We start from the raw sequence: 12,126 nt of genomic DNA on the forward strand, positions 1-12,126 counted from the left end.
GCTCATGACCCGATGAGGAACTTTCTGTACCTGTTTTCTGGTACTCAGCACCATTCATGGATCCATCTGTTCCAGGTTCTGAAGCTGCAAAGAAGCCCCACACCATCACACCACCACCACCATGTTTGACAGCTGCTGTTTTATGGTGAAGCGTCTTCATCCAGTCACAATCAGAAGTTCTCAAATATAAATGTTTATTGTGATTCTCATCCATATCTTGCAGAAAATGAGAGGAACATTGTGAAAATGGCATCAAGCCACCTGAAAGTCTCCATGTGTGTCTGTTCTTGCTCACATTCATGTTTTCAGTCAACTATCATCAAATAAAACTATTGATTTGTTCACCACTGATCCACAGCATGCCGATGCCGATGGGAGCAACAGCAGAAGAACTACTGAAAACCACGTCTGTTCACTGATTGGTACACGGGCGGGGATCTGCTCCGAAGCGTCGACAGCCTTCAGAACAAGGTGGAACCGCCTCTGCTGACGACAGTGACTGCAGATCTGTGGTCTGTTTACAGCAGGCCCGATAAAACACACTGGAACCATGAAGGACACGATTCCTAACTTTATGTTATCCAGCAGTAGACAAGACAAAACAATCAGTGGCGCTTTTAGTTCATTCCAACTGTTTAGACCCCCTCCCCCCACCCCCAAAAAGGAAAAGAAATCTTGCTTTTCATAGCGTCTGTGCACACAGAGGAATGCTGAGGCGTCTGATCTTCAGCTGTCCATCATCTTCAATAAAAGCTGCAGAAAAACAGAACATGAAATCAAAAACATTTTCAGATTTACGTCTTAATTCCCACCAAATTTTAGAAGACAACCCTGACACTGCTGCCAGCTAAAGATGTGGACTCTGCATGGACCATCTGCGCTGATGCTACCTCTTTGTTCCCAGAAGGGATTCAGAAAGTCACAACACTCGCTCCTTTTATGTCCCGTTTAATTCTCGGAACAAATGGCTTCCCGAGGACACGCACCTTCGTTAGACAAAACTCCGGATCGACCATTTGGTCGACGACGCTGAAGTGATCCGTGTCCGGCACATCCTCCAGGCTCACCTTCAGTCCTGCCGCTCTCAGAGTCTCAAAGAGGAGGCGACACAGAGAAACCGCAGATCATCAAACAGCACAAGAACAACCAACTCAGAGCATGTCTTCCTGAGAGTTTGGTGCCTTAAACTGAAACTTCTAAAGGACAGACATCACCAAAGCAGCAGGTTTTCTCACAAACGGCAGAAGCTGCAAAGGATTCTGGGTACTCACTGTGTAATATTCCTCCGACTGCTTGCGAAACTCCGGCGAGTCATTCTCAGCGACGGCCACGATGATTTGACAGCTGGGGGAGGACACCTGAAGCTGAGAGACTAGCTGGCTGGGGCTGTTTCTGGCCGCCACGGCCCTGTCAACAAAGAACACCCGGGTGATGGAGGAATGAGGCGGAGGCTGGCACTGTGGACCACATGGCAAACAAAGACCTTTCCATCCACAACCACCACCCCCCTGAAAACCCGGACACTTCACCCCACCTCACCATAACTTCAGGTTTTTGACAAATTTCTGTTTGACACAATCAGGAGCTTGTTTTTCTACAGCCGCATCATTTGGTCCGTTTCTCCTCTGACATCTCAGCGGCTCAGATGGTTTTCAGGATCATTCACATTAAATGCTGACCATCATCTTCTAAAGAGATCAGCTCCAGCAGAACCAATCTGTCCAACTTCTTCAGCTTAAAAAAAAAAAAAGGTTTGATAACTTTTCACACTTCTTAAGAAGCTCCTCAGGCCTCTGAGGGCCGTCATCAGAGTTCTGGATATGGAAATGTTCAGAAAGCTTTCCTCCCTGCATGTTCCACCTCTGTTTTTCTATTACAGACCCACTCCAATGAAAAGTGATGAATAACATATATAAAAGACTTAAAGATTAAAATTGAATTTCTCAGTTTTTTTAATTAAAATCCTGATGAATCAGGAAGAGATAATAAATATGCAATTTGAAAAAGCTCATTTTTGGTGACCCTGCTCTGCTCCATTCTGATGCATCCACTTGCAGACAAACAGATCCTCGAATGTCTTTGTTTTCCTGGAATCTGGCTCAAAACTGTTCGACTGGATAGCTCCAATATTGTTATGCTGGGGTTGTGAGGGCCTGGGGGGTATTTCAGGAAGCATGTTTAAACTAGCCTGACTTTAACCCTGAACTCTGGCTGAAATCCGCCTGAACTTGCTTACTCGGGGTATGTCGGTTCCAAAAGACCGGATATGAGTTAGCGTAATTACACTCGACTTGGTAACCCTGGGTTAATGCACGTGCACAGCAGGTACCTAAAGACATTCTCAATAGATCGCCGATTTCTGGAGTCACCATGGAAACGCGTGGTGAAAAAAAAAGAAAGCACTACACTTCAGTGAGACGGAATCTGAGATTAATGACGGCGAATGAAGATTATACGTCCATCAAAAAAGTAACACGCCTGCATCCGCAAAAGAAAGAGTTTCTGCTTGTAGTAGAAGAACAGACAAAGTAAACGCACAAGTTTCTGATCTTATTTCCATTTTCATGTGACGCATATATATATAACTTATCCAATTTTGCCACCTTAAATGAATTACTTCTATTGGTAACAAGTAATTAAGTTAAATTTTTCAACCTAATTTCTTACGTCTATAAAACTCAACAATTGTTAATACAACTCAAATTTACATATTATCTAACTTAATGTCATATTACTCCAATTCAAGTATTTTTTTTTCCATCGTAATGAATTAAAATTCTTGAACTCTCATATGTCTAAGTTTGAGCCGGCAGATCCTCATTTTTATAACAATAAAAAGAACAAAACAGTATATGCTGCATGAATGCAATCGTTTAGGAATTTTCCAACATTGTTAATATACCAGGTGCTATATAAACTCATCCTCCTCTCCCTCCTTCTCCCTCATGGTGCAGAGACTTGAGCAAAGTAGCACAAAATAACTTGGTAAAACACAGTAAAACAGCTAAAAAACTAAACCCATTTGGTCAAAAAGCCACACTTAAACCCAAATCCGTCCAGACAGACAAAGGGAATGGTATCCCACAATTCTTTGCGGTGCCGATCTAACAGCAGCACCAAAGTTACACCTACTTAATTTGAATTAATTTGAATGAAAGCAAAATAACATTCTGAAAACTACGTGTTATTTTTAAACTGACTTAACAAAAAAAAAGATTTTCAATTATCTTAACTGAAGCAAATAATTAAGTTAGATCAAAGTAAAAAAGTTTATTTTTCCAACATCCATATGTGGTCTTATCACCCTCTCACGGTGGAAAAAGTATTATTTGAGCTTCTTCATCCACTAAATCATCTTCAAATGGACACGCCATGCTGCTTCACCTCTCTGTAAACAAACTAACCTTCAACTAAACCTGCTCCAGACCAGGTTATGTTCAGAGCATGAGTTTGCCATGGCAACTTGACCTACCCTGAAACATACCTCCATTTCTGGAACCGAAAGATGAGGTTATCAACTTCCTTAGCCTCAAACTTACCGTGGGAGCTCGCATAACCTGCTTTCTGGAATACACCCCTGTAAGCTAGCAGGAGAGGATATAAACAAAGGGATGATGGGATATCAGCAGTGGCTTACTCCGCAATCAACAGCGCCCCCCAACAACTCAGAGGTGCATTTTTGATAAACACTAAAGGATGGCTTTTTTTATTTTACCAAAAAGCAGAATAATGGTACGTAAAAGACCACTGGGAACACTTTAACAATAGATCAAAAGATAGTTTGAATGGGATTTTAAGGTTCATGTTCTGGAAAACATGAACCCAAAACTTTGAAAACAGCTTAGCATCTGCTTCAGGAACATGGATGACTGCAGCATTAAAAAGAAAACCCTGCAGAGCAAACTCACGACGGAGCAGAGGAATGCTGTGGAAGAACCTACTCGGTCATCTTCAAAGGCTCGTTGATGTAGGTGGGCAGGATGGGCAGGAGGTCGTATATGCCGCTCACAAGAAAAGCACCTCAATAGAAAAACAAGAGAAGTATGCATCAGCCCCACCCTTCCACATCTGAGTCTCTGAATACATTTAGGTCCTTCTCAGCCCACACCAGCACGGGTTAGATTACATTTTCCTCATCCATCCGTTTCCTGTCCAGCCTCACATCATCCGTACTGAACCAGGCCAGAGCAGAGACGACCCCACTGACTGTATACGAGAAATGGACCGGGTGAATGTGAGGTCATCCATAGAAAAGGCCTGACGTCCAATTCCAACCAAATGACGTCAATTCAGTCGCCATTTTTTCACAATATGCATGTCACCGTGTTGGAGACGGTCTGAGTCTATGTTTCTATGGTAACCACGCTCACCAATCAGGAATGAGCTTGTTGGAAGTCCACACCCCTTCCACTCAGAGGGTGAATCTGTAAATCAAGCATTTTGAACGTTGGACATGGGGAACCACATGCTTTTATGGAGGCATCTGCTTGGTTAGTTTATAACCTGAATAACTCGTAACAAAGAAAAAATATAAGGATTAGTAAGAAAATGTAAAAAAAAAAAGTTTTCAGAGCCAGATTGATTATTCTGGCAAACAGTTTTGACTATTTATTTCTCATTAGAAGTCTATGGGATTGTGGCTTATTGGAGTCTGCTGGTACATCCTGTTTGGAATGCAAGGGGGAGGGGTCACTTAGTCCAGTTCTCATATACAGTCATATATATCATTGCGAATGGATCTCGTTAAGATTTAATCAATACGACTCCTCTTATTGATCCGGTACCGACATCAATACTTTTCTGTGTAGAAACACGGAGGCAGAAAAAAAATTGGGCATACGAAAACCTTTTATTTTAGAACCATTTAAAACACAGTCTATTCATTTAATATTCTTTGCAACCGTAAAATAAAATGAACAAAAAATATAAACTCATCTTGTGTAGCAATAACATAGACTTTGACATAACAATTTTAAATAAACAAGGCAATTAATAACCAAAATGCAGAGTATATCAAATAGCCTCCTCTTTTCAAAGAACATTAACGATACAAATAAAAATGTCAAATGTTGTATTTTAATTAGGTTTACATTGTATGTCGGATAATTTATTATTATTATTGAGGCACAACACAAACTTTCAGCCAGTTACTAGCAGTACTTTTACAGTACTGGTAGCTCCACGTGTGTACCGTTAGCATACACACCTGTTGAAACAATAGCGGCGCTAGATGTCTCCCATGGACGGTCGAACGCTGCGCACCTCTCCGCTAGAATGTGGTGTATTTTAGCAAGGACAGGTTACTGGTGTAACCGGCCTTACACGCCATGTTTTTGTTACATTTGCTGTCTGCATCTACTTTGGAAAATTACAGCCACACTTTGGACGTGTTTGCACGCGGCCGCTCTGCCATCCGTGTGGGTTTGTTGTCACTGTCAGCGGAGAAATACATGTGTCTGAGTGAGGGAGTGTGAGCACTGGAGCAGATCCTACCTTTGATTTGAGGATTGAGGCTATATTGTGACCAGTCAGTGGACAAGACCATGGCAGCCAGGTGAGCCCCCGCCGAGTGGCCACACAGGTAAAGACCCCTGACAGTGGACAGAAGAAAAAAGAAGGGTTCATTAGGAAGCAGAGACAGACCTGCTCAGGAGGAAGAAGACGGGAACTGTTGAGGAGGCTCAGGAACGCCCACCTGATGTGTGAATACTGCTGGACGATGGACACAACGCTCCGGCGAACCTGAGACACCATCAGGTCCATGTTACCTGGGTAGAAAGTAGACATGTTTTGCTTTCTAGAAATCAGAACCAACTGGGATGAAACCACTTTACCTTTCGGGGCAATGTCGTAACCAACGGCAACCACAACTACGCCCTTCTCAATGAGAGGAACAGCCAAGAACCCAGATTCCTCCTTACTGGGCAGACAAAAAGAAGTCTTAGTGGGTCACCTGCAACAGATAGGCCCCTCCCTCTGTTAATCATGCCCCCCCCCCCCCCCCCTCCATTTTTTCCCATTTCTATTCAGCTTCAAGAAGTTGTCAGTGAAGCAGGAGATGCTCCCCCCATGATCTCCTGCTGCAGGACCCAGCAGCTGCTGATCAGAAGGGGGGGGGGGGGTCAAATGTATTTTTTATAAGTAGGGGTCTAACCTGGACCTCTAAAGGTAGAGGGGTGCATGATAAAAAAAAGACATGGTATCACTGTGTGGAATGGGGTCCTTCTTGTGTGTTTTTTGGGGGAGGGGGGGATCTCTGCCTGGAGTAGGAGAATTTATGACATCTGGAGGAATCAAGGTGCCTTGCTCTGCAGAAGAGAAGGAGAACCCCCACCCCACCCCCACGAAGAAGCTGCTGTGAAAAGAGAACTCAGTCTTGCATATTAGCTCAGCTTCCACAAACATCTGGCACCAAACACAAGACGGCGTCCGTCCGTACCTGAGAAACTGCCAGTACCCCCCATGGATGTAAATGACGAGGTTGAGATCTGAAAGAAGGGAGACCAGGCTGGTGAACGCTTTCTGCTCACACCTGCAGCCCACCTGAGGAACCACCGCCTACCCAGAGAGTTGGTCTTCGGTATGTAAATGTCCAGCTTCTCCCCGTCCCCCTCCCCGTATGGGATGTTGAGTAAAGTCTGAGCCAGGCTGCGCGCTCGCTCTGTGCCTGCAGAAACCAGCATCATCAAACAGGGAGGTGTTCCACATGCCAACTTCACCATAATGGAGCTCCAGTTGCCTCAAGTCAAAGAAAATCCAGGATTAAACCCGTGACAGATGATTGATCCACCATCATGGTGCCCATGAGCAAGGCCCTTAATCCAAAATTCTCCAGTAAGATGATCAGAGGCCACAGCTGTGCTGTCTGCAACCCCCCTCCCCCCGTTCGTTCCTACACCTGTTTTTTACCTGCTGATACAAAATCAATCTCATAATAATCGTGGATCTACAATGACAGGGAAAAAAAGCCCCTTTAAGGCACGTGACCATATTTAAGATCCAACTGGTTTGACTTAAGCTGGACCAAAGCGGCGCGAGCCCACAGTCGCATGGGTGATTAGCAGGGGCTGCTCCGGCTTTTCGTGTCATTTCTGGACCCAAACTTAACGAACGGACTACCCCGGCAGATTTCGGCCGCACCGCGCACGCGCCAACTCACCGGCTTTCAGAGCCTTCACGTGCGCCTGGATCACCGCGTCCGCGTCCATCCTGTGGGACCACCTGCTGGGGGAGTACTGCCGCTCGAGCTCCTGTTGGACACATACGTGCACGCGCACGCCGATCAGCTGTTCGGCCTCGAACGCAGAGCGGCAGGGTGAAGAACACGCGGGAAACAACGCCCTCTACCGGCGCAGCTGCTTCCAGCACTACAGTTACCTAGATGAATGTTGTACTTACTACATTTAATGATGTAAAACAAAATATGTGTAGTACTAAACGTGTCTGCATGTTTTAACAAAACTGCTTTGTAAAATCAGCAAACATTTATGGATTCATTCATTTGTTTGGTTATGACCAACAGTAACATTACATTTGCCTGACGTGCTAATGTTCTTAATAAAAACACGGAGCATTTTGACCGTAGTACAATTTTTTTTGTTTTAGTCAAACCGTAATGTTTTGAATGAGGTACAGCTTTTGCTTCTCCACCAACCTGCTGCTCCTGACTATGATCACTGCTCTGAGGGTTACAATCAGTTTAATTATGTCTGGATTCGTGGGATTTATTTCCAAATTCTTTCTCCGTTGAGATCCAAGTAAATATCATTTTGATATTAGGTTTTAAAGAAATTAGTATTGGTTTATTTCTAACAAAACTTTAAATATTCACACAATAAAATCATACATTAAGGAATAAACGTTGTAAGTTCTACCACATAGTTTTTATCTTGGTGTTATCATAAGATTTAAGCATGATTACGTAGACACAGATGATCAATATAGTTTCATGGTGTAAAAAGGTACTTGAATGTACTGATTCTATTTAAATTGTCATATTATATGTTATATATTTTTATGTTTAAGAAACAAAGTTCAAATTTAAAAAAGAAAAAATAATGTATGTAAGGGATTTTTCAGAGACTCAGACTTAAGTATAGTTTGTCAGTCTAAAAACAGGTAGCCAACATGGTCACGTGACGAGGCGAGTTTGATCAACTGGTTTAACTCAATGTTGGAGAACAAAAAGGGACGTTAAACATTTAAAAAAAACATAAAAAGGTTTTTAAAAAACCGATAGAAAATCGGCAATTTTGTATGAAAATTCATAAAAACGAAAGTCTCTTAAAAAGAATATTTCTGCAGATCAGTTCCGCTTCTGCCTGCGACACGAAAACAGAAAACTTACATCTTTCGTCATTTTAGTCCAGTCCATCGTTTTATATTAATATCCTTTAAAATCCGGCAGCAGCAGCTGAAACCCCGAGCGGCTGAACTTTACCCACTTCTCAGTGTAAACAAAACGCTCTCTTCCTTTTTACTACAAATCTGATCGTTTGAACGCCCGCGTGCACTGAAACCCGCAACGCAGTGGATCTAAAATCAACATGGTCTTAAAAAAAAGTAGAAACATTTTAGGCAAAACATTTTAATTAGACTAAAGAACAAGGTGGGCATTTATTACAATTTTTTTTTTGATTACTGAGTTACATAAAAGTTTATAAACAAATAAAATGCCCTTCAAAAAGTGTATCTGAAAACAGTTGTTTAGTATTTGTTCTGCTTTGACCTTATGTCTGTACAAGTAGCTCTGTAATGCCAATAAAGGTTTTCGAAAGAAAAAAAAAAGGTCGACGCATGCGCCTTGTGAGTTTAGATTGGTCAAAGGCTGGGCAACCCTCATCGTTACGGCAAACGACAGCGGTTGATTGGCTACAAGCATCACGTGACTCACGTTCATTGGTGGAAATCTTGATAGAAATGTGCGAAACCTTGGCGGCCGCGGGATTTTCAAAGTTCCTTGTTCTACTGGGTTACGCACATAGAACAAATCTGGACCAATAATATTTATCAACATTTTAAACGGCTTTAATTAGTTGTTGGTGTATACGTTTTTTTTAGGTCTGAAATGGATGTTTTAGATTCGTCAGTGCTGTCTAACTCCCCCCTGAAATGCCGTGGACAAATTCAAGTGAGTATATCTATATGTTCTGCCGCTTTTATTAAAAATAGACTATATAAACTCAAGTTCAGGAAATATTTAACGCATGTTGTAACTTTGAACATTAACTATACGAGAAAATGAGTTAAATTAAATTTAGACTCTGACCTCTGCTGCCGTTTCCAGGTCATCTTTGGACCCATGTTTTCAGGAAAAAGGTCAGTTTTTCTTTCTTCAACTCAATAAAAAATGTTTTCGTGTAAGAAAGGGATCCGTTCCGATACATTTTGTGGTTCCTTTGTTGACATTTTCCGCCAAGACGTCACCGTCCCGCCATTTCTGTTGTTAATCCAGCTGCCGTAAATCTGCACTCCTGCTGTAAACCCAGAATTAAAAGTTACCGTTTTCACAACACTTAGGAACATATTAAACATATTTATGCGTTTTCTTCTTTGTACTTTTAATGAAAAATGTCCCTACTGTGAAATTCAAAGAGTCCCCATTTATTTAGCAAAAAACAAAAACAGTAATACAACCCAAACGTCTAAACTTTGGATTTTTTCCTCATGTTTATCAATTACTCGTAATATTTGGCCCTTTTTAAACCTTAAAACATGTTTGGAATCAAGGATGCTCGCTATGTTCAACAGCACTCTAATAAGCTCTGCAGGAGAACTCTGACCGCAACAGAAACAAAAGACCATTAGCTTAAAAAGTAAAATTAGCATCTTAAGTCTGTACATGCCCTCAAAAATTTAGAAGAGATCTGCACATTGAAACATGTAAACAGTCTTTGATTTTCAGATTTCTACAGCTCATGTGACCGGATCAGATCTGATGTTTATTTCATGTGAACATGCTGGTTGTCGACCTAAAGCTCCTTTGATACGTGAACTGAAATAAATGTCTGTCTGTTGTTTCCTCTGCAGCACTGAGCTGCTGAGACGTGTCCGCCGCTTCCAGGTGGCTCAGTACAAATGCCTGGTGATCAAATACGCCGGAGACACACGTTATTCCGACACAGGAGTGGCCACACATGACAAGTAAGACTGTCAGCTATGATCATAAAGGGACTCTGCAAAGAGTTTACCCAGGGTGGGGGCCTCCCAAAAGCAAAGTGCATGAAGTTCAGAGTTTTAGAACTATTTTCATCTTGCTTGTCCAGAAACACCATGGAGGCCATTCCTGCCAACTCTCTGAGCGACGTTCGAGCTGCGGCGTTGAAGGCCTGCGTCATTGGAATCGATGAGGGACAGTTTGTACGTTTCCTGTTTACCTGCTGTGCATGGATGGGGGCGTCTGTCCCTCTGGGACCTGTCATCACCTCTTTCTGACTCCATGTTGCAGTTTCCAGACACTGTGGAGTTTAGTGAGGAGATGGCGAATCTGGGGAAAACGGTCATTGTAGCTGCTTTGGATGCAACCTTCCAGAGGAAGGTGAGACCCTCCTGCTTCTGGCATGGCGGCGCCCCGTCTGAGACGAAGAACACTTCACCTGCACTGAGCATGTGCACTACTTCATGTCTGGTGTGTTTTGCAGCCGTTTGGGAACATCCTGAGCCTGGTTCCTCTGGCAGAGAGCGTGGTGAAGCTGCACGCCGTCTGCATGCAGTGCTACAGAGAAGCTGCCTACACCAAGAGGATTGGAGTGGAGAAGGAGGTGAGCCTGAGCTTCAGTTCTCCTGAGGACCCCCTGCGAAAGTCAGGAACTCTCGTGAATAAAATAATCCTTTTGTCTGGAAAACAAATGAAGGGCTCCAAGGCAGTGGTCCCCAACCTTTTTAACGCAACAGACCGGTATGACGCCACACAATGTCTTTAACATGTAGGCGGATGATTATTGTTGCAACGCTATGATGTAGAAGGAACAGAGATGTGATCAGACGTGCTCTGAGCTTTTATTTTGACACACGCATAACATTGTGCATCGCACAGGTGTCATCATCCTCTCCCCTTCCCACACTCATGGTGCGAAAAAGAAGTACTGTCAATTAAATGTAGCTTTCTTTTTTGGAAGTGGAAGGCTCCTCTTCTGTCTCCTGGCTGGGCGTTTTCCACTTGACAAAGAAACTTTCCAAAGACGTTTGTTTTTTACTCATTTTGCTAGCTCCCGGGTTTTATTTTAGCGGTATCCTATCACGTGACAGAGAAGAGCGCCTTGGCCTGCACCAAGAATGACAGACGGATGTAACAGAGAATCTGGAAATTTTTCAAAATAAAACATCTTTCAGATTCCGAAATAAATAAAACAGAAGTAATGCAAGTTATTTGTTTTCTGTGCGGTCGGGTACCAAAGGACCCATGGACTGCGGGGTTTGGGGACCGCTGCTATAAAAAAGTCAATGCCTTAAATCCTCAGTGGAGCTTGTAAGCAAATATCGATGATTGCCACAATGTTCACGCAGAAAGACTGAACCTTCTGGGACACGCTGCAGAAAAACAGGACTATAAGAACAAAGGTCTTGTTGCCTCTGCAGCTGAGATGTGTGAAATGGTGTCTGCTGCAGGTGGAGGTGATTGGAGGAGCTGACAAATACCAGGCGGTGTGCAGGACGTGCTATGGAGGACAAGAGGACAAAGAGAACACGAGAAAAACTCCAATCAGAGCAGGAAAAGAAGTGGAGGCCAGTCTTCCTCGGAAGGTCTTCTCCCACCTCCACCTGTGACGACGAGAGCAGCACCTCTGTTCTGGTTTAAAGTGGACAATCAGCCGATCATTTTCTGTGTATTTTTTATTCATTTACATGAAGCACTTATGGAGTGGTGTAATTTTAGCTTTTAAGTGTTAAGTTATTTTTATAAACGATTTTTTCATCATGAAATGTCATGTATTTTAGGTCAAGAGTAAAGTTTTAGTCGTCAAACTGACTCTTTGAGAAGCAGAAGCTTTCACTTCTGCCTGTTGATGCGTAATCCAACCCCCCAGGACTAAAATAAGCTGTTGGATCCTGGCGAGTGCTGGAGCTGGGCAGCATGGCAGAAATGGAAACAGACTGACGGTGGTTTGACCGGAGCAGAAGCACCTG

At 43.0% G+C, this 12,126-nt stretch overlaps 2 protein-coding genes across 6 annotated transcripts; one reads left to right on the forward strand and one right to left on the reverse strand.

Moving 5' to 3' along the window:
• Positions 1-177: 177 nt before the first annotated feature.
• LOC101157840 (kynurenine formamidase) lies at positions 178-9,408 on the reverse strand. Of its 3 annotated transcripts, none has more exons than XM_023959898.2 (11): positions 9,269-9,408; positions 7,160-7,250; positions 6,563-6,667; positions 6,440-6,488; positions 5,835-5,920; positions 5,696-5,768; positions 5,494-5,591; positions 3,942-4,020; positions 1,272-1,407; positions 987-1,091; positions 178-753 (listed from the first exon to the last, which is right to left on the reverse strand). In XM_023959898.2, the coding sequence occupies exons 2-11, from the start codon at positions 7,206-7,208 to the stop codon at positions 727-729; spliced, it is 807 nt and encodes a 268-aa protein (XP_023815666.1). In that variant the 5' UTR covers positions 7,209-7,250; positions 9,269-9,408; the 3' UTR covers positions 178-726. The 3 variants fall into 3 exon arrangements, with proteins under 3 accessions (XP_023815666.1, XP_023815660.1, XP_078789810.1); XM_023959892.2 differs by lacking the exon at positions 9,269-9,408 and adding an exon at positions 8,348-8,548; XM_078933684.1 differs by lacking the exons at positions 7,160-7,250; positions 9,269-9,408 and adding an exon at positions 6,769-6,912.
• On the forward strand, positions 8,843-11,917 carry LOC101157597 (thymidine kinase 1, soluble). Of its 3 annotated transcripts, none has more exons than XM_078933757.1 (8): positions 8,843-8,921; positions 9,061-9,130; positions 9,287-9,318; positions 10,030-10,143; positions 10,266-10,359; positions 10,448-10,537; positions 10,641-10,760; positions 11,608-11,917. In XM_078933757.1, coding segments are annotated over exons 1-8 (681 nt in total). In that variant the 5' UTR covers positions 8,843-8,919; the 3' UTR covers positions 11,767-11,917. The 3 variants fall into 3 exon arrangements, with proteins under 3 accessions (XP_078789883.1, XP_078789973.1, XP_004066219.1); XM_078933847.1 differs by having other exon boundaries at positions 8,901-8,971; XM_004066171.5 differs by lacking the exon at positions 8,843-8,921 and having other exon boundaries at positions 8,928-9,130.
• Positions 11,918-12,126: the final 209 nt, after the last annotated feature.

This window comes from Oryzias latipes, chromosome 1 (genome assembly GCF_053564925.1).
Source record: "Oryzias latipes strain Hd-rR chromosome 1, Olatipes_Hd-rR_3.1".
NCBI classification, from domain to species: Eukaryota; Metazoa; Chordata; class Actinopteri; order Beloniformes; family Adrianichthyidae; genus Oryzias; species Oryzias latipes.

Excerpts from the sequence above, each read along its gene's own strand:
- LOC101157597 (XM_078933757.1), top strand. Across the intron at positions 10,144-10,265 it reads GGAGTGGCCACACATGACAA|AAACACCATGGAGGCCATTC; the intron begins GTAAGACTGTCA and ends TTGCTTGTCCAG. Across the intron at positions 10,761-11,607 it reads GGATTGGAGTGGAGAAGGAG|GTGGAGGTGATTGGAGGAGC; the intron begins GTGAGCCTGAGC and ends TGTCTGCTGCAG.
- LOC101157840 (XM_023959892.2), bottom strand. The coding sequence starts at position 8,374 with ATGGACTGGACTAAAATGACGAAAGAT. Across the intron at positions 5,592-5,695 it reads CAGCAGTATTCACACATCAG|GGGTCTTTACCTGTGTGGCC; the intron begins GTGGGCGTTCCT and ends GTCCACTGTCAG. Across the intron at positions 1,092-1,271 it reads AGTCGGAGGAATATTACACA|ACTCTGAGAGCGGCAGGACT; the intron begins GTGAGTACCCAG and ends CTCCTCTTTGAG.